This window comes from Drosophila obscura, unplaced genomic scaffold, assembly GCF_018151105.1.
Source record: "Drosophila obscura isolate BZ-5 IFL unplaced genomic scaffold, ASM1815110v1 contig_13, whole genome shotgun sequence".
Lineage (NCBI taxonomy): Eukaryota > Metazoa > Arthropoda > Insecta > Diptera > Drosophilidae > Drosophila > Drosophila obscura.
This window is the reverse complement of record NW_024542713.1, coordinates 430868-451912: the sequence shown is the minus strand read 5'-3', so window position 1 is coordinate 451912 and position 21045 is coordinate 430868. Positions and strand designations below refer to the sequence as shown.

Sequence of the window (21045 nt, the reverse complement as noted above, 5' to 3'; positions counted from 1 at the left end):
TGAGTTCAACATTCAACAAATCATCAACATTGTAACCAAGTGCCTCTAATGTAGCTTGTAGAATGTAAAAAGAATCCATTACATTAAGCTGGTACCTATCCACGTCTTTTTATGTTGTCAGGCTGACTTTTCCACATTTCCAGAAAAATAGATTTAAAATGCATGATCCAAAACAATTTTTGTAAGCTATTAGGATATAAAACGAACAAAATTAGAGTGTATGAGTATTAAAATTTTGTTTTCGAAAAATAAGGGACACTCTAATGTATATATACCATGGCCAGCAGTATTGCAAAATATACATTCAAGAGAAACTGATTCTGTGGCTGCAAACGAACTGCCACTGTTGTTCTGTGCTTTTTTAATCTTTCCCACCTGAATGCCAGGCGTATAAATTATCTTTAATCTATGTTAGTCCGCTCTGGTAGCGGGGGGCGGTGGCTTGAGGTGGTGTTGGTCCGAGCTGCGGCTCCGGCGGCAGCGATCGGATTACCGTGTCCCGCTCTTGTAGCGGGGGGCGGTGGTTGCCGTTCGGCAACTGGGTCTTCTTACTGAAGATTATGTTGAGAGGGTGACTGCCCTCTATTTCGCTGGCCCTTAAGGCTCAACGATATAATTAAGTTAATAAATGTTTTACGACTTGTGTCGGAGTAGATGTGAACGATCCGTTCGTTTATTTGTAAAATCTTAAACTGAAATTTAATTCTGAACCTAATCGAAACATAGCCGGCGAGCCGGCCGCGCATAAACGAGAAATGCTGACCATGCAACATGCGCCAGAATCATGCGACCGCTGGCGGCCAATGGGATGAGGGAGCCGCCGCATTTGCTGCATCAGCGTTTTGTGTATGGATACGTTAGGGCGGCACATGATTATTCGTATTTCTTATGCGCTACGTTAGGGTGGCACATGAACATTCATTTCTTATATGTTATCTCTTATGTGTTAACTACTCCCACCTTAAATCATCTCCGTCCTCGGCGATGCCTATCTCCCTGATGACCTTTTGCAACTTGATTGAGGAGTTTCTCCGACTCCAGCATTGATGCAACAGGACAAGGCCACAGAGCGTGAGACTGACCGCCACTCCTGCAATGAACCAGGTCTTGGGAGACCCACCGGATGTCACGTCGCTTCTAAGTTCTTGTATGACCCGTAGGTTGTGCTCGTGCATCCGTTGTAGCAGTGGTAGGCTTAGGATTGCATCGTGCCCCGCTATTGACAGCAAAGGCGAAGCTGCGATGCCTGGAACTTTCCTCAAGGCTCTGTTGAGATTTGATCACGGCTCTGTCTTCAAACGTGATGAGTTGGGCCCCTCTTGTCGTCATTAGGGGTCCATTGTCGACGCTGATCGTTGCCCGCTGCCCGTTTATGATGACTATGCCATCGTCCACTACTGTGATAGGTTCCAGGTGGCTGGGTTGCGTGCGGCATGACGCTGCGCCGCCGGCGTGTATTTCGCGAGCGCAGGTGTCGTGCGTTGCTTTCTTGCAAAATGTGACGGAGCTCGTTGTGGCGCACTCGGTGACGGCTAGGATCCCCTCGTCGCATTCCGCCACGACATTGTCGTGCATTTGTAGCACGGTGTTGTTATGCGCTACCGGAAACATTAGGACTTTCTTACAGATAATCTTAACCTGGGGGTATTCTACTAAAATATGAACAATAGTGTTGGATTGAAAAATTCTTATATTCGATACTCCCATTAAATTAACTACTGGGACCTCTATGAGTTGTTCGGTAAAAATAGTTTTTAGATCATTGTGTTCGAAAATTATGGGGTTTATTATATTCGCTTTGGCGAGCGTGATCGTAAGGATGAGATTTTGTACCTCCGAAATTAGCATCCTGTTTCTCGCTAGTAGCGTCTCATACAGGTGCGCGGTGTCCATCAAGTCGCCTTGCTTTTCTTTTAAGATCTTATTGACAGTATTGGTTAGAAGGTTAATCTTTTTCTGTGCCTCTGTGTTAAACAGTACCTGTCTATTGTTTGATTCTATAAGCTGTGCTTCTGTTCTTATTTTTCGAGGTCCGTCGTCGGGGGTACCTGTTACGACCTTTAGGGCTGTCCCCGGAGTCTAAGCTTCTGGCCATCCTATGATGATCATTAAAGCGGACAACAGATTTTTTGCATGTTCTACGTTACCTTTAGGGGTGTTCGCATGAAATGCGGGAAACTCACTTAACATCCTATGATGAATCATTAAAGCGGATAACAGATTTTTTGCACGTGTTCCATGACCACCTCCTAGTAGATAGTTTGCATGATCCGAATTTGCGGTAGAAAGGAGCAATCCGGCAACCTGCGGGAATGATAACTTAGATCTGTAGTAATTGTATACGAAAAGTTTTGATTATTTCAGATTGTCCTTATGGACCACCCTCCCCCTAATTAGAACGGACGTTCCAAGGTCCGCTTGTACCCGTTCTTCTGTGTACAGCGGGGTTAGCTTGTTCCCTAGTCTTTTGTTATTCCTTGGCCTTTTCGCCCACTTCGAAGACTCTGTTTTGTCTCGAGATGTTAAGCCTGTCGAGATTGGTCTTTTGTGCCTTGTCAATTTTGGTACTAATCGCTAATTTAAGGTCGTCGTCGCTTACATGGATTGCTTCTACAGGCCTCTGGTCTGTGACCGAATGTAGCGTCCTGTTGTATTCTACAGTGGCGCGCATGATTAGCTCGACGGTGTCCTCAATCTTTTTGTCGATTTTTATGCATCTTGCTATCTCTGCCAAAGTGCTGTGAAATCTCTCTACTTGCCCGTTGGAGCTACTATGTAGAGGGGGTGCATTTACGATGTCGATGCCATATTGGTTTTTAAGCAAAGAGGTAATTGTTTCGGAGTTGAAGGAAGCCTCATTGTCACAATATATGGTCCTGGTATTCGGGTAAAAATTGATCAATTGTATAATGGGGGCTCGTACCTCTACTATAGCCCTGGAAGAGAGGGGCTGTACGATGGCAAACTTTGAGAACTTGTCGGTGCAGGTCAAAAAAAGTTTCTTGTCTGTGGAGAATATGTATGTGAATGTGTAGCATTTCCCCGCGTATGACGGAACAGGGGGGACCCCCAGCTCTTGTTTTCTTGGGTGTCTGTTATACTTTGCCTTGGTGCAGACCTTGCAGTTCATAACCACCTCGTTAGCGAGTTTGGTCATCTTCGGGAAATAGTAGTCCCGAAGGATCTGTTTAACATTTTCTTGGGCGGCCCTATGGGCGCGATTGTGTTCGGTTGTAATTATTTCTACCTGCTCGCTTGCGTCTGTGGTATCGTTCACGAAGTTTTTGCAATGCCAGAACTTGGTTGCGGGAAAGTCCAGCACCAGAGCATGTTGGAGGGTAGCTAAAGTCGGAAAATTACAGTGGATTGCATTCACGACGTTGGAATTAACCACCTCCTTTACTGACTTAATTAGTGAGTCCTTATTGTTAAAGTGATTAAAGTGGCGGGTTTTGCCGCCGCAAAATTATGAAGTTTCGCCGCAGAGGCTGGCTAGCTTCTTCCAGAATTATTTGGTTTCTGAAACAGTTGAGGGGCTTATCCGTGGTTTCCACTGTGTAAGACAGAGAGAGCTCGCTGTGTACCGTGGCAGCATCGGACTGAGGCTCTTCTTGTAGGTTATTTATGTTTTGTCGGGACAGGGCGTCGGCCACGAAGTTTTCCTTACCCGGTTTATAGAACACCTTAGCGTTATGTTCCTCTATAAAGGCTTTCCACCGTTTGATTTTGGCGTTTGTGTTCCTATCGGACACAGCAAATGTTAAGGGTTGGTGATCGGTAAAGATTCTTACTTCCTTGGTACCGTATAAGTAATTTTGTAACTTCCCTATAGCCCATACAATTGCCAACAACTCCCTTTCGTTTGTGGCGTAGTTTAACTCGCAATCTTTAAGTGTGCGCGATATCATTGTGATTGGCCTGCCGTTTTGGGACAGGACCGCCCCAATGCCGCTTGCTGAGGCATCGGTAGTTAGATCGAAGGGTAGTTTGAAGTCTGGGTAGGTGAGTATGACGTCCTCTGACGCCAAAATGTTTCGCAGACGGTCGAATGCGTTGCGTTGCGTTTCGCCGAACTGAACTGCAACTTTCTTGGACATGTGTTTGCTGACGGTGCCATTTTCTCCTTTGAGTAATGCGGTTAAGGGTCTCGCTATCTCGCCAGCCCGAGGAAGGACCTGAGGCTGAACAGTGTTTTGGGTTCAGTGTATTCCTTTATTGCCCTTACTTTTTCTGGGTCGGTCCTGGCTCCACCCCTGGTAACAATGAAGCCTAAGAACTCTACGCTTTCTTTGAAGAACTTTGTCTTTTCTGGGGCCACTCGCATGTTTGCATCGCAGAGGCGTTCTAGCACAGTGTCGATGTGTTTAACGTGTTCATTTTCGTTTGCGGAAAAAATGATGACATCATCTACGTAGACATAACATATTTTCCCAATTTGTTCTCGTAGAACATCGTCGATTGCCCTTTGGAAAATGCTCCCAGCATTTTTTAGTCCAAAGGGTAACCGGCAAAACTCGTATTTCCCTCCGTTAATTGAAAACGAAGTTTTTTCACGGTCTTTTTCCGCCATGTATATCTGGTGGTACCCTGATTTTAGATCTAGGGTAGTAAAAAATCTTGCCTTTCCCAAGTTCGCTAGAATCATGGGTATGCTTGGCATAGGGTATCGATCGGCGATTGTTCGCTCGTTCAGTTTCCTGAAGTCGATTACCAGCCGTTTTTTCCTGCTGCCGTTGGCGTCAGATTTCTTTTTGTCTACAACCCAAATTGGGCTGTTGTATGGTGACCTAGTGGTCTTATTATGCCGTCCCAGTCTTGACTTTTGTTTACAGTGCGCTCCATGGTGGGAGAGAGACGGTCGCATTCTCAGTTCGGATGGTGGCGCGATGGGGTTAGGGGGCGTGAGGTCGATTAATTCCTCAGTATCACTTTTACTCGGATTTACCGATGGACCACCAGGCAACTTTGGTGAATTACATTGTCACAGTCGTGGAACTAAGTGTCAGTTACGTTTCCACATTGTTCGCGCGCAGGTTCAATGCCGCTCCCGCTCGCGTTAGCAAATCGGAACCTATAATGGCATCAAACGTACTTAGCGTGCCTAACAAAAAAGAATGGGGCGTTAAGCCCGAAAATTCGCATAGGCACTTGTTTTTTATTTCACTGGAGCCATGTGATGAGCTCACGGTGAAGGGGGTGTCGACCGAAGTTACGTTTTTTAGCTCCTTTACGGGCTTTACGTAATTTTTAGCCGCACCAGTGTCGATTAAAATTTTTAATGTTCTGCCAGCCAACTGTCGCTCGACGAACGGCAATTGGGAGCGCTCCCTAAAAAATTCAACAGGTCGTTGCCGCTAGCCGAGTCACTTTCTTCGTCAATTTCCGCAACCGCGGCCTCGGCTAAATTTGCATATTCTTGTTCCCCTTGGTTAGGGGCCTGCTGTACTATATTATTTACCCGTTGGCGTCTTTGCCCAGATATACGATCTGACGTATTCCGCCTTTTCTGAGCTTCGCCCTGTGTGACGTCGCTCTGTGGTTTCCCCCAATTGGTCTCTTGCCTAAACCTGGACGTTGATGGGTCAACCTCCATAGGTTGCACTTGGTTTTGCTGTGGGGTCTCTTTATCGTTTGGCTTTGGCCAAGTATCGCTCTGTTGCTGCCTATTTTGAGTACTTTTTCCCACAAAATGTGGGTTCCTTTCTTGACCCCTACCTTGACTGGCCTGGGCCCGATGACCCTGTCTATTGCCGTCGCTTGTATGGTTTTTTTCTTCGATCGCCTTTGCGTACGTAGCGGCAAATGTTATTTTCGGCCTCACGAGCTAGAGCTAAGGCGGATGGCAAATCCTTGGGCTGTGCCGGGAGAACTAACGATTTTAGCGGCCTCTTGAGGCCCGGTATGAACGCGTGTAAAGCATCACTCCTAATTTCCTCGTTGAGAATGGTAGCTGCCTCCTCGTTATGAGTCATGACCACTTTGTTAGTGACGAGCGTGAGCTTTCTCTCGACCTCGTCGTAATATTCCATTAGATCGGTTTCACCCTGCCTAACCATTTCCTAGTGTTGACGTAACACACGTAGGGATGTTTTGTCCGCATATGTGCAATCAAGTCTAGCTATGATTGCATCAAAATTGAGCACAGTATTGTGCGATGTGAGCAATGCTCGAGCTGTTCCACAGATTTTATTTTTTATGATGGCCACAGCCTCGTAGTTTGCCTGACTACCAGCGTAGTTTTTGAAAACTTCGTACGCATCTAGAGCAGATTGTCTCCAAGACACATACTCCTCATGATTCCCGTTGAAAGTTGGTACTGATTTCACGATATCTAGTTTCACTTCACATTTTATATTAGGGTCAATGGTCACTCTCTTATAAGTTTCCACCTGAGGGGCACCTACAGTAAAGGCACTCACACTATTTCTCACTTTTTCGAGTTCACTGCCAAATTGTGCACTCAGTCGTCGTTCCTGTTCGAGGAGGGCGTTGTTGATTGCGCCTTCTACTAACGCTTTTATCATTGCTGGATCCATTTCTAATTGATTCTGTACTGACTGTTTAGTTCTGACTGGGGCCTGGTACGATAAGTCTAGGCTATCTTCACTGTCGTATTCGACCTTGTTTCAATAGTCCCAACTCATGAGCGATCAGCGAAGGGTAGGCAAAAAATTTTTTCACAAGCTTTATTTTTTCCGAACAATCACTTACATTTTATTTTTTCTTGGGGACGTGGATCCTAAATCCCGTTGGGCGCCAATTATCTTTAATCTATGTTAGTCCGAGCTGCGGTCCGGTGCGTAGGCTCCGGTGGCAGCGATCGGCTTCCGGTGGCCCGCTCTGGTAGCGGGGGGCGGTGGCTTGAGGTGGTGTTGGTCCGAGCTGCGGCTCCGGCGGCAGCGATCGGATTCCCGTGTCCCGCTCTTGTAGCGGGGGGCGGTGGTTGCCGTTCGGCAACTGGGTCTTCTTACTGAAGATTATGTTGAGAGGGTGACTGCCCTCTATTTCGCTGGCCCTTAAGGCTCAACGATATAATTAAGTTAATAAATGTTTTACGACTTGTGTCGGAGTAGATGTGAACGATCCGTTCGTTTATTTGTAAAATCTTAAACTGAAACTTAATTCTGAACCTAACTGAAACATAGCCGGCGAGCCGGCCGCGCATAAACGAGAAATGCTAACCATGCAACATGCGCCAGAATCATGCGACCGCTGGCGGCCAATGGGATGAGGGAGCCGCCCGCTACGGTATCATTTGCTGCATTAGCGTTTTGTGTATGGATACGTTAGGGCGGCACATGATTATTCGTATTTCTTATGCGCTACTATGTTATCTCTTATGTGTTAACTTATACATTACCACAGCATGGTCCCGATTCTCCAACCTCTGACATCTTTGCTCCAAAAAAGCGGTGAATCTTTGGCTTGTAGATATACTATCCAGCGACGACGTTTCTTCACACGTAGCTTGCGTAGCGCTGTCCACATTCTGCATCAGGCTGTGTTTTATAATTTTAAACTGCTGGTAATGCTCAGGAGTCTTGTATCTCTTCCACTTAGAATATGCAATATTACGTTCCCTTATTTTACAAGCAATACCTTGATTGAACCAAGGTTTTTGGCTAGCTTTAAAATTTTTTATTTTTAAAGGTGCATGCCTATCATACAGTGCGTCAATGTACGCTGACAATTGTCTTAATTGAGAGTTTACGTCCGTTAGTGAGTATATTGCATTCCAATTACATAAGTCAATTTCAGTAAAAAGTAGCCTAATATTAATGTTCTTAAAGTCCCTTAAATACACGATTTGGTCAGTCCGATGTAGGTTAAAATAAATCATGCTTAGAAAATACTGGTACGTCAATTTGGTCATATAAGAGAATTTTATTACTATCATTAAAGAAAAAAAACATCTAGTAGCGTATTAGTAGTATTAGAAAAGTGTGTTGGCATAGACGAATTAACAAGGTTTAAACCCAAAGAAGACATTGCATCGGCAAGGTGTCGTTCAGGTAGCATATTGCTGTTAAGGTCTCCAGTTATGACGATATCTTCGTAACTTAAAGATAATGTCGTAATTGTGTCAATTGCATCTGAATAGTCAATAAAACGATTAGGTCTATAAAGGCAGCCAATAAGAATACTCGTTGAACTCCCTCTACCAGTGACTTCAAGAAACAAGTACTCTATTGCGCTTCCACTGGGTTGTTTACTTACTTCTTTGGATTTCAGTTTGTTGTTAGTGTATATTGTAACCCCACCTGCATGACCTTCTCGATCAGATCGATATAAGTCATAGAAGTCACAAGAAATCAAGACATCGTTTAGTTGGGAGACAAACCACGTTTCAGAAACACATATTACATCTACGTTGGACTTCACAAACAAAATCCTTCACAAACAAGAGTCACTGTGACACGTAGAGCAGTTTGAGCTGAGATGCATATTCGATACCAGCGTTCAAACACACGGGCTTACAGTTTTACAGACCAGCGCCTAGAGAACAGTCTGAAACTAACTGAGCAGGTGCTGCCGACAACAACAATGACGTGCATACTTAGAGCACAGCAGATGATGCGAAAACCGTTTCTATTGCTTGTGCACGTTTTTCTTTTAATGCACAATTTAAGCAAGAGTCTATCCTTATATGTGTATTTTGAATAACAAATTGTTTACTTTTTGCTTTATAGAACTTAAAAAATCAAATTATGACAACCAATCTTTGGGTGGAGCAGGTAAGATAACTAATAATAAGCTCTATTTTATTCTTGTGACTGATTATTTTTTGAAGGTTTTTTTCACATACTCAAAATATGTGAAGTTAATTGTGTTCACATAAAATTTGTGCACTGGAATTGAGATGGCGAAATCAATATTTTGTTGCTTTGTGTGTAATCTTAGGCGTTGTCAAGGTAGCCGCAAGTTTGATGAATTATTCTACTTATACTACCTGTAGGATAAGGATATAATCCATGCAGACAATGGCTAGGGCCATAGATAATTTGTCTCTGCGTATAGAGAAGCTGCCTTGGGTATTTTCGGTATAATAAGTTCGAAATCGACAAGTCATTTGAAAAAATTTGTCTTTTTGGCTCTATCATTCTTTAGTTTTTTGTTTAAACGGTCCTGTCTTAAAGGGAAAGCTCCTTTCTTCCGGGTGGGTGATGGAGGGATTAGTGGCGTCGCTTGGCGGGTGCTGAGGTTCGCCTTTTTCCGGGTTCTCCTGTCCTTAGGCTTGGGCCGAGTCTTTGGATTCGTCGGTGTTAATCTCGTCACTTTAGCGTGGCGTCGGTAACGTTATATTTTCTTCGCTGCTGTGATCGTGGACCTCTTTCTGCTGTTCTGGGTGCTTTGTAGTTGGATTCTGCTTGGTGGGTCGATTATCCCATATGACGATTGTTTTCTCGGCGATATCTGACGTCCCGAGGAGATTTGCAAACTTTGGTAGGTCTTTGTCCAGGCTTTCTCGAATCTGCGGTGCTATGTCGGCTGGCCAAGGATCCGTGGGCAGTTCTGGCTCGTCTTCGGTGGGATCGGTGGCTTCGAAGTCAAATGGCTGGCTGGAGTCTTCTGGTAGGAGGGTTGTGTCGAAGGCGCTGGGCGTTCCGATCCTCCGTTGGTAGTCGCCTCTCTGGGCGACGATGGGTGTGGTATCGACCATGGGTACGATATTTTGGTATGCCGGGTGTAGTACTCGTGCTATACTACATCCAGACTGGTACGTGAACAGGTGAGTCGCGATGACGCCTCTGGTATCGCAGCAACGAGTTGTGTGGGCGACGAAGATCTCGGACATGGCTCTAGGCATGGCTCGGTATATGGCGCTAAGAATCATGTCGGCACGCGGAAGGTACTCCAATGGGTTGGCGAAGATCTGTGTGGTGTCGGCCGTGGGTACGACAGGGCGGCGGTCGGTGTATCGTGGTGGCATCGTCCTGGTTTCCGGGCCCGCATTGAGGGGCTCTGTGGATACTAGTTCGATTGTTGGCCCCGACCAGCGTGGGGTTAGCTTGGCTGTTTCCCGTGTTGCTGGGCTGTGAGATTGTGGCTGCCGTTGTCCTTGTTCGATGCTGCTGGTGGTCGGCTTTGAGGGTGTCCGTGTGTTAAATTCTTCTGTTGCGGCTTCTGGGCGTGCTTGCTCTGTTGCTTTTCTTGGACCTAGGCTTCCTGTGTCGAGCGCCGGGTTCAAGTGTGTTTGTCTCGTGTGTGAGATCCTCGTGGTTTGTTTGGGATGTGTGTTCCCTGTTGTTGGCCTAGGACGCGGTTGCTCCGTAGTGACCGTGGGACTCGTTTTCCCGATTGCTTGGTTGCGGTTTGCTGGTGTTGACCTTGGATTCGTGTTCTCCGTAGTGTGCCGTTGCTTCGTATTCGTTGCGATTGGTTTGGTTGGTTTGCGATTGATCAAGTGCTGCGTTGCGTTAGTGGGTGCCGTGAGCGTTGTGGTAGGTCGTGGACGTCGGTTCGTTGCGATTTGTTGGGGTTTCTGGTTCGGCGTCTTGTACGTGGATGCTAGTAAGCACGGATTCAGTGGGCATAGGGCGACGGTCTCGTAGCTGTAGCAGCGTGGAGCCGCATTGGATCGTCGTTTCGGTGGCACCTAGGAAGTCCTTGCCGACAATAACTTGTCCCAACATGTTTGGCAGGACCAGGAGCGGGATTTGATCCTGCAGGTTGGTGTTGTTGTCCAGTTGTCGGGCGAGGTTTGCGCTGATGAAGCTCAAGCTTCCGTTGCGTGTCGTCCTATGGTCACCATTGCCACTATCCGGCCGTTGCTTTCGTGTAGAGAGTTCTTTAGTCGCGGGCTGGAGGAGGCGTCGTTCCCGGCTGATCCCATGTCAGTTGGGGACGCATGTCGTTTCCCGACGTGTTCTGGCGGCAGCAATTGACGGTCCGTGTGCCGCGTTTGCCACATTCCCAGCAGAATAGGATCGAGGGACTATGGCAGTCGTATGCCGCATGCCCCGCTTCAACACACCAGCGACAGGCTGCGCGTGGGTTGGCGATGGGGGTCGTGATCATGCGATGTGCCACCTCGGGCTTTGCCGTATTCACTGGGTTGGATGGTTGTCTCCTTGGTGAGTCTGCCGAGTCCCAATGAGGCTTCCGGAATGGTGTCCGATTGTCGCCGCTCCTCTGTTTTGTAGCCGGCCGTGCGTATCTGGGCGTCTGTCGTGGTGGTGCGAGAGTGATCGGGATGGTCCGCTCTTGAATACTCTCAAACTCCGTGGCCAGCAGTGTTAGCTGTGACAAGTCTTGCAGTTCGTGGCGGCGCACGTACATCTGGTATGCTGGGAGGGCATTGTCGTAGATTCTGGTTAGCTCCTTGGCTAACCATGCACCCGGCGTGGTGCATGAGTAGACGTAGGTTAGGTTAGGTTAGGTTGAAGCGGCTGTCGGGATTGTCAGAGACCCGACACACCTAGGCCGGTCTCGGCCCGTTGTGATACCGCATTTTACGTTCCCTTCTCCCTCGTGAGACCCTATGTTATCCATTATCCCATCCGGATGCCCTTATGAAGCCTGCGATCCGTCTGGGACTGATTGTAGACATGTCCGAAATGTCAATTAGAAAAGGAGCGCCCAAGTATTGCAGTCTCCTTCTACTGAGAGCCGGACAGGAGCAGAACAGGTGTTCCACAGTCTCCTCCTCGTCCTCATCTCTACAGCTTCGACAGAAGTCGTTATATGGGGCGCCCAGTCTGCTTGCATGTGTGCCTATTAGCCAGTGTCCCGTGAGGGAGCGTACGACTGAGCTGCACCTACTCCTACTGAGTTTGCAAAGCTCATCGGTGCGCTTCCTAATAATGTTAGGCCATGTTTGCCGAGTTATGCGACATAGTGACACGGTTTGTCATCTGTCATTTATTAATCGCTTAAAATGTTCTTTTATTTTGAGCTTGCAGGTGGCCATTGGCATACGAATATCCTCCTTATCATGAAGAAGGGGGATTGTTGTGCCAGCTCTGGCCAGCTCGTCCGCTATGCAGTTGCCTTCAATGTCCTGGTGGCCCGGGACCCATATTAGGCTGATGACGAACTGATAAGCCATCTCATGAAGAGATTTGCTACAGTTTGCCACGGTGGCCGAGCTTGTTGTTATCGCATTCAGCGATTTGATCGCAGCTTGGCTGTCACTGTAGATATTTATATGAGTTGCCGCAGGGGCTATTTCCTGAAAACAGCTCAAAGCCTCCTTGATCGCTATGACTTCCGCTTGGATGACACTGCAGTGATCCGGGAGCCTGAAGGACTGTCTTATGTTCAGCTGTTCGGAGTAGATTCCTCCTCCGACCTTGTTGTCCAGCCATCAGTAAAGATTCGAATGGCTCCCTTTGGACCAGGTGGTCCCTCAAGCCAGATGTTTCTGTGAGGGATTCTTGTTTTGAAGGGGGTATCTGTATACTCCCTCGGAACGCAGTAGTCCGTTTTTGTGGGGACGATTTTGTTTCCATTTAGGATGGACGCATGACCGGTGTGATGTGACACCCATTGGTCAGAGTCTCTAAGACGGATTGCTGCCATTTCTGCCTGCTCCTTACCTGCAAGGTCAAGGCTCTGCAAGCATAGGATAGCATTTAGCGCATCCGTTGGTGTTGTGCTTAGAGCTCCACTGATACATAGGGCTGCAGTGCGCTGCACCTTGCCCAGTTGTTTAGTGATGGTCCCCTTCGATAGGGCAGGCCACCACACTGCGACTCCGTAGAGTAGTATTGGTCTAACTATTGCCAGGTAAATCCATTGGACTATTCTTGGGTTCATGCCCCATTTTAGCCCAATGGCCTTCTTGCAAGTGTAGAGGGCTATCGTAGCCTTCTTCACTCTGTCTTTGATGCTCAGGTTCCAGCTAAGTTTTTTGTCAATTACCAACCCTAAGTAACTGGCACTGTCGCTGAAGGAGAGCCTACATCCGTTTAGTATTGGGGGGTTGAGGGACGGGATTTTGTATTTGGTTGTAAACAATACAAGTTCCGTTTTAGAGGGATTGATTCCCAGTCCACGCGACTCTGTCCATTCTGAGAGTCGCGCGAGCTTTGCGGTCATTTCCCGAGAAAATAATAGCAACGTCGTCCGCGTATGCTACCACCTTGCAGCCCCCCCCCTTCCAGGTCACACAGTATCTTATTGACTGCTATGTTCCATAGAAGGGGAGACAGGACACCACCTTGCGGGGTGCCTCTGTTGACATACCTAGACTGAGTGGACGATCCCATTGATGATGTCACTGTCCTGCATGTGAGCAATTGATCTATGAGCATCATCAAGTGACGATCCACTCCCAGGTCAGTCAGGGCCTCTGTGATGGCTCCTGGTATGACGTTGTTAAAAGCTCCCTCAATGTCTAGGAAAGCGATTAAGGAGTATTCGTTGACTTGTAGAGATTTCTCTACCGCCGAGATTACTTCATGGAGTGCCGTTTCCGTGGATTTTCCTTTTCGGTAGGCATGTTGAGCGCCTGACAGCCACTGAGGATTTATAGTTGTCCTCAGCTGCAGCCCGACTAGTCTCTCAAAGGTTTTGAGAAGAAAGGACGATAGACTTATTGGTCTGAAGTCTTTTGGGGTTGTGTGTGAGGGTTTCCCTGCTTTGGGGATAAAGACTATTTTAGCCTTTAGCCAAGCACGGGGGATTTTTCCCACTGTCAGTATCTTCCTGAAGATACTTTGCAGCCAGTTGATGGCCATGTCCCCGGCTTTTTGCAACTGAGCCGGAATGACTTGGTCCGGGCCAGGCGATTTGTAGGATTTAAAGCTGTTTACTGCCCAGCTAATATTCCGTTTTGTGAGGATGTGCCCCATCGAGGTTTCCGGGCCTTCACTTGGGGTGTCTGCCGGCTCGATGGTCGTACACCCAGGAAAATGAGTATCGAGTAGAATGTGTAGGGAGTCCTCACTAGAGTTAGTCCACGTACCATCCGTTCTCTTGAGGCCAGGGGTTGTTTTTGACAGGATCTTGCGTAGCCTTGGGTTGTTTCGACAAAGCCGCGCTTTTGTATGGGTGCTTACTGTCCTTTTCCATCGCTTCCTGCTGCTCTTTGCCTGGAAAGTATCTCTGTATGTTTAGACCACCAGGGGGGTTTCTTTTTCCCTCTTGGTTTGGTTGGGGGGCAAGCTGCCATGAAGGCCTTGTTGCAAGCTTCCGTGAAATTGTCCACAAGACGATTAAGATCGTCTTGTGTGTCCGGGCATTTTGGGGCTAGGGGGGGGGAGTAATTCCTCCATTTTTGCACTATACATATCCCAGTTGGCTTTCCTTGGATTAATATAGCTAGTGGGTGTGGTGCTTTCGAGCGATAGGATTGTCTCGATGTACCTGTGGTCAGAGAAGGAGTGGTCCTCTAGGACTCTCCAACTTTCCATTATGTCTGACAGTTTGTGAGACAATAGAGTGAGGTCAATAACCTCTTGACGGTTGGGGTCATTACCCCGATTACCGATAATTAGGTTGGAGTTCAGGATGAAGCTGAAAAGTGACTCACCCCTTACATTTGTATCCGAGCTCCCCCATTGGGTGTGATGAGCGTTGGCATCGCAGCCTATTAGTAGGCTTGTATCCGACCTCTCGCTGTCGCTGGCAATCTTGCGAACGAGGTCACTGGGAGGATCGCTTTCCTCGTGAGCCATGTAGGACGACACCAGGTTCAGGCGTGTCCCTTGTAGCTCTAGGCTAGCCGCCGTATTGTCGCCATTGCTAAAATTGTGGAGCAGAAAGATATTTAGGTGCTTTCTTGCTAATATGCAGGTTCTAATTTTACCTTCAGTTTGGGCTACAATCAGCTTGTAGTCCTTCGTCGCTAATCCACAGACCCTGCCTCCTACCACCCAGGGCTCTTGGATTAGGACTATGTCCCCTCCGCTTGCGACTAAGCGGAGTATCAGGGCAGCGGATGCTGCTTTACAGTGGTGGAGATTTATCTGCAGAAGCCTCAGAGACTTCATTAGAATCGTTCTCCACCACTGTTATGTCGGCGTCAGAGTCGTCGAGGATCTCGTCCCGACACAACGCCTCAAAATCGAGCATCAGCTCCGTCTCCGAGGAGTAGCTCTCCAGGGCCGGCTCCGGCTCCGGGTCTACTTCGGGTGCCTCGATCTCCAAGGCAACGTCCTGCTCAACTGGGTTGTTGACAGAACGCGCCTCGGTCGCTGCATCCGACTTATAGACCTTCATGGTCACCGAGCTGAACCCGAAGTTAAGATCTAACCCCACACTGCCCTCGATTGGGGTAGCGAATCCTTGTTCAAGCACAACCACCGCCGTGATTGTGCTGAGGCTAGCCCCTATGATGCACCTCCACTTTGACCACCCTCCAATCTGAGGTTGGCAGTGTGGGGTTGCATCTCTGCAACATCGTGAGGATCCGCTCGGGCTCCTTGAAAGTGGCCGGTACCCATATACGGGCCCTTGGTCTACTGGGCACCTCGCTCCAGTCCACAGCGACGAGCTTCGCCCCGGCGTAGACCTCACCGATTTGCGCCACCGCAGCTTTGTATAGCTTTACGGAGCGCTCATCCTCGCAGGCCACCACTTTGATGCTCCCCTGGAACCATCCCATGTCGTTGCAGACTGGGGGTGGCCCGGGATCCTTCTCTTGAAGCTCGAAGCAGCGGTCGGCCAGTGCCGCTTCCACCCACTTCCACTGGCTTCTGGGTATTTTCCCCTCCGCGCTGCCTTTGTCGAGAACGCCTATCAGCGTCCTCTCCTTGGCAATCTGCGCGAAGGATACATTCGGTATAACCCTGGATCGCCTTGCGACAGGTCCGGGCGTCTCTTGAGAGCGCTGCCTCTTCGGTTGGGCGGCCACCTTCTGTGGCTCCACACTGAAGTTGGGCAACACCACCGAGGCCCATTCCACTTTCTTCAGCCAGTCTGCTGTTGGACTGACTTCCTGGCTTGCGTTCTGCCGACGGAGTATGTGCCCAGCACTCCTCTTTTCGGCATAGCTGTATTTCCTGGTTTGGACACTGGTTGATGGCAAGCCATCACCCGCCGCTTCACCAGAAGGTTGAGCAGCCGCAATATTGCTTAGCTGCCCTACCATGGTATCAGTTTTGGGTGTTGTCTTTCCACCCATCCCAGGTTTGGGATGGGACCCACCCGGATTCATACCCGCGTCCTTCACCGTGCAGGTCTTTCCTGCTTCTGAGCGGATTTGGCCAGGCCTTTGGGCCGTTGCCTTCTCTCGCTTGGGATTACTCCTTGTAGGCATTTGGGGAGTGCCTCTCTCGTTTTTGTTTTTGTTGTTGTTTATATTATTGAATGTGTCCATATAATTCCCACGAGCTGCAGAGAAGGGGAACGGTCCACCCCGGCAGAGCTCTGCGTTACCCGATAAGGCATAATTAGAACAGGGGGCTGCCAAGTCCCTGAGCTCTCCGTTCACGACTGGGCTAGTTTTTATACCGGGCCCCCAGCCAGGCTGACTCTTGGCACGGGTCGAGTGACACCTTAGTCCGGCCCGGTGTGAGGTGAGTGTTGGGGCTGGGATGTGGGTAGGTGTTGTGTAGGGATGGGATTGTGTGAGCTACTTAATGAGAGGCGGCACCACAAGCGCATCGTCAGTGTTGCTGCGTCGCGAACACCCGCTGGCTGTCCGGGACTGCTTATTTCGGTACTCTCTCTCAGAGCCAACTTAGTTGATACTCTTTAAGATGCCCGCTTATTCGCAGCTGACCTACCCCCTAGGGTAGGCCGTTCGCTATCCGCAACCTGCGACCCGTCCGGTGGCCTCAGCTAGGCCCCCTCTGAGCCACCTCAAAGCCCAATAGGATCATCGGATGAGTAGACGTATCTCGATGAGGAAATCTTTGAACAGTTCCCCCACCGCTTGCTTGCGGGCTCGGATCTGGTCTTCCAATTTTTCAAAATACCGTGGTGGCAAGAAGAACGTTAAGAATTACTGGCGGAAATTTTCCCATGAGGAACTTTGTAGGCGGCTGGTACGGAACCAACGACTGGCCCGATCGGTGAGAAGCTCTGTCATGGCCCGAGGTAGCTGATTCGTGTCCACCCCATATGAGAGCGCACGTTCTTCGAGTAGTTCCAGAAATGCAAGTGGGTCGTCCTGTCCGTCGAACCTGATACCCCATTTCCGAATCTGTTCCGCGATGTGGGCGGTGTGGCTGTGGTGTCGTCCATCTATGGGAGGGTCCATGACTGGCACGATCCTCTCTGTGGGCGAGCGGCTGGTCTCCGTAACGAGAGGTCTGGGCAAATCGGCTGGCGTTACGGTGCGTGGTGGGCCAGGTGTGCTGTATTCGGCCGCGGTGGGGACTTGTAACCCGGCTTTTGGGTCGGTTTTCCACTGGTCAGATGTCCCAGGAGTGGGGGGCATGGGTGACCTGGAGCGTCCTGCTGGTTTGGCGTATTGCCGTTCAAGGTCTCCTAGTCGAACCCAGGCGTCCTGCGAAAGTGTTCCGGCGCCTAATGCAGCGAATGGTGGTGACCCCTGGTGTCCGTGGTGTGTTTCCGTGGTTAGTGGCACTGACTTACGTTTTGTTTGTGGTACTTCTGTACTGTAGCACTTTTGTTCGACACTCGTAAGTTCGGCAATGCGGCACTACTTGTTCACGACCGGATTTTGCGTGGGCGCGGGTTTGTGTTTGACGGGTATTTGTCCTCGCTAGCCTAGTCTCTTTCGGTGGCCGTGGGTTTTTACTCCACAAAGCTCCGTATTAAGGTTTCCTTAAGGTCGCCTTAAAGTTGCCAAAAGTCCCTGCTCGGGCGCCACTTGTAAGATACCTATTTCAGGCTGGGATATGCATCAGCCTGTCTAGGGTCCTCTACAAGAAATTTGTAGATGTATGGGAACTTCAGGTTCGGTGCTGGCCTTGAAAGGTCCGAAAGAGCAGTAGGCAAGGTGGGAGAATTGATGACGCGATAATTTCTGTTGGTTTTGGTTATTATTGAATGCTTTTATTTGTTTTCTTGTGTACAATTCGAGACCTGCTGGTCTTGCTATAAGTGCTGTGAGCTGGTGGACTGCTTTGGATAGTGTCTTGAGTTGGTGACTAGTGTGTCTTGTGTTCGGGCTGATGGACTGCCTAGTGCAGTGTCTTGTGTTTGGGCTGATGGACTGCCTGCTCTTTCGGTCGATCTTGGCCCTTTTATGCACCTGAGACCGTTATTTTCCGTCTGTCTTCGACCCAGAAATAATTAATTATTGCTAACTTATGATTATTGGGTGATAATAATTATGGGGCGTGGTATATGGGTCGAAGCTTGGTGCTTCGTTGCCAATTGTTAGTGGGTCAGTGGGTTTGAGGAAAGTGTTTTGCTGAGACTGCATCGCAGTAGGTGCGGGCTGCAGTTGGGAATTGGGTTTAGAAATAAGGTTTTGCTAACTCTGCATCGCAGAAGGGGATAGCTGAACTGTAGGTCGATGATTCTAGGCCGAGTGGTTGTGAAATATCGCCAAGAAGTGGGTGACCGAGAATTTCGTTCTGTCTTCGCTGATTGCGAAATAATGCAAGATGGGTAGAGTTGTTGATCGAGAGTTCTTAATTTTAGTAATTGCGTGCGTTGCTTAAGTCCATTTTATTTTCCGGATGTGCTGACGCACCGCTATTTGTGGAGAACCGTGGTTCGTTAGCTCTGTGTGTATCAGTTGGATTATTGTTGCCGACCAGCGTGGATGCGCAGACTCTTCGCCGTTTGTGAGGAGCCATGGCTAGAACCATGGTTCGTTACACAGCGCACCCTTATCATAAGTCTTTTGCTGCACTGCGAGGACCAACTGTGCCGTCGGAAGGACGTTGATGCTCCGGTGTTGGAGTAAGGATTTTGCTGTTGGAGCCGGGATTGTTACGACGGGGCGGCTCACGGGAAGAGGAGCTGAGGATTTTGCCAGCATTTTGGCCGGAAATTCCTCAAGGGATGGGCTCCTGAGCACAATCGGCATTGATAGGAGGTAGTACCTCGTGACCGTTTGCGATCCGATCTGCGGCTTGATCGGGAACGTGAGTGAGCTCGAGGGGTCATGTCTGGATTCCGGAAAAGACAAGGATAAAAGAAAGTAAGCACGGATTGTCAACTACTCCAACAGTGATGATCTTGTAATTACTTAGGAGATACGTAGAACTAAGCTGGACTTAAGCCTAAAAAGAGAACGACGGATTCTTATGGCCACTTGAGTGCCACTTGGGAGAATGAATTGTCGGCTTGCGATTACTATATGCTCGTGGTAAGGTTGGAGGAGATCGAGGAGCTGCAGGGCACGTTCAAAACCGTGAAGAACGAGCTCGAAGAATTGGATTGTCGAGAATTTAGCAGTGGATTGCGCAGCAAATTTCAAACACTTTTCCGAACTGCACCCTCTACTTTATCGTCTACCTCTGCTGCTCTTATTGCCCAAGGTTTCAGTAATGATGTTGTTCTTTTAGCCACGGCAACAGTCTTGGTTAAAAATCGTTCAGGAGTCATCGTTCCCTGCCGAGCTTTGCTTGATTTCGGCTCTCAGCTGCACCTAATAACCTCTCGTTTTGCAAATCAGCTTCAGCTTCGAAAAATAAAATCAATCAAAATCGACTGCAGTATCTGGAATAGGTGATTCAAACTTCGTCACGGATGGATTTTCGGTCAACATTAGCCTGCAATCTCGCTGGACGGACTACTCAACTCTCATCACTGCTATTGTAGCTTTTAACATAGCCGATCGTCAACCAAGTTTCGGGATAGACACCCTGGACTGGAACGTTCCAGCAAACCTACCACTTGCTGATCCAGAGTTTCATAAACCTCAGCGTGTCGATTTTTTAATTGGCGCCAGTCTGTTCTACGAGCTTCTTTGTGTTGGTCAGGTCAATTCAGAAAACACGCTTGGGATGGGTCGTCTCTGGAACTTGTGAACGATTTAAAGGCTTTTCGTTAATGGGCTCACGCGCTACTGCCTTTGATAAAAGGCAAACGCATAAGACTCCCCGAAAGGTTCTCCCAGCCAAATTCTCCAGAGTTCGATGCCCAAGGTTCCCTGAATGTAACCCTCCAATTGATCGCCGTGACTTGGACATGGATAGTGCGATATCTGGCTCTCGCTCTGAGGAAGAGTCGAATAAGCTTTGCCTGCAACAAACTGTACATGTATTTAGAGTCCAACTGAGGCGATTGGACGCGTCTGCCGTGTTTGGAATCTCTTATATGTTGCGTTTCTACTTTATTCCTCATTGTTAATTCTCGTTTCAAACATTGAGGTGAATGCACACGTATATTGCGTTTACGGGCTCAAGGCTTATGGTTCCGGTAGCTCAGTTAGGTCAAGCTTTGAGCGGGTAGCCTATTTTCTGTCGCAAGGGGTTTTGCGGCTGAGCTGAACAAGAGCCCAGCATCCGCTTTCCAACTTCAATCTGGTCTTTCGTTGGACTTGTCCTCGCTGATAGAAGTCCTACAATCATCTTTCCCACGAACCTTCTGGTCTACCTGTACGCCACAATTGAAGATTTGGAGCTAATTCCAATCAATTTCATCTTTTATCTCCCTATGGACCACTTAGCACCGCTTGAAATGGACGAGCTGAGGACGCGCTTGGGACACATCGCGGATCTTAACAGCACAACTCTCGATTTTCAATTTCACAGATCCCAGCCGAACGTGATGACCAAAGTAGTTCCATTGCCTTGTATGAATGACGGCCCCTTCTGCTTCCTTTGATGAGCCCCTCTGAACAAATCTGTACCTTTGATGATCTGGATTACTGGCAATGTGTGGACTTACAATAATATGTATCTGCAAAACCCTTCAGAGTCTGTTGAAAGTTAGGTTTCAACGGAGGAGTATGTAGGGTTTCCCAGCCCGTTATTTAGTCGTAAAGTCGTAAGAAAATAATGAGTGGAGCAGCCTAACGTACATCATCCTCATTGTTTATTATTGGCACAAATCACTATTAATTAGCCAATGTCTATGCACGGCAGCGGTCGCTCTTTCATTTCTATCTCGTCTTCTTCGCTTTGTTTTTTTTCAATTGAATTTCACAATTGGCTCTGTTTACAAAACACAGCTGATTCATCAACTCCGTTTTAGCTATGTTCCACACCCTCACTGTTGATGCGACTTCTG

General features: G+C 48.3%; 1 protein-coding gene across 7 annotated transcripts in view; it reads left to right on the top strand.

Annotated features, from left to right (window-relative positions):
* LOC111078115 (acetylcholine receptor subunit alpha-like) overlaps positions 1 to 21045 on the top strand; it is a 268805-nt gene that overhangs the window by 47598 nt on the left and 200162 nt on the right. For 5 of the 7 annotated variants that reach the window (XM_041595518.1, XM_041595523.1, XM_041595515.1 and 2 more), the window contains exon 3: positions 8691 to 8735. The exons of the other annotated variants lie outside the window; for them this stretch is intronic. In XM_041595518.1, coding sequence (XP_041451452.1) covers positions 8691 to 8735 — 45 coding nt within the window. The remainder of the gene's footprint in view (positions 1 to 8690; positions 8736 to 21045) is intronic. 7 annotated transcript variants of the gene reach the window in all.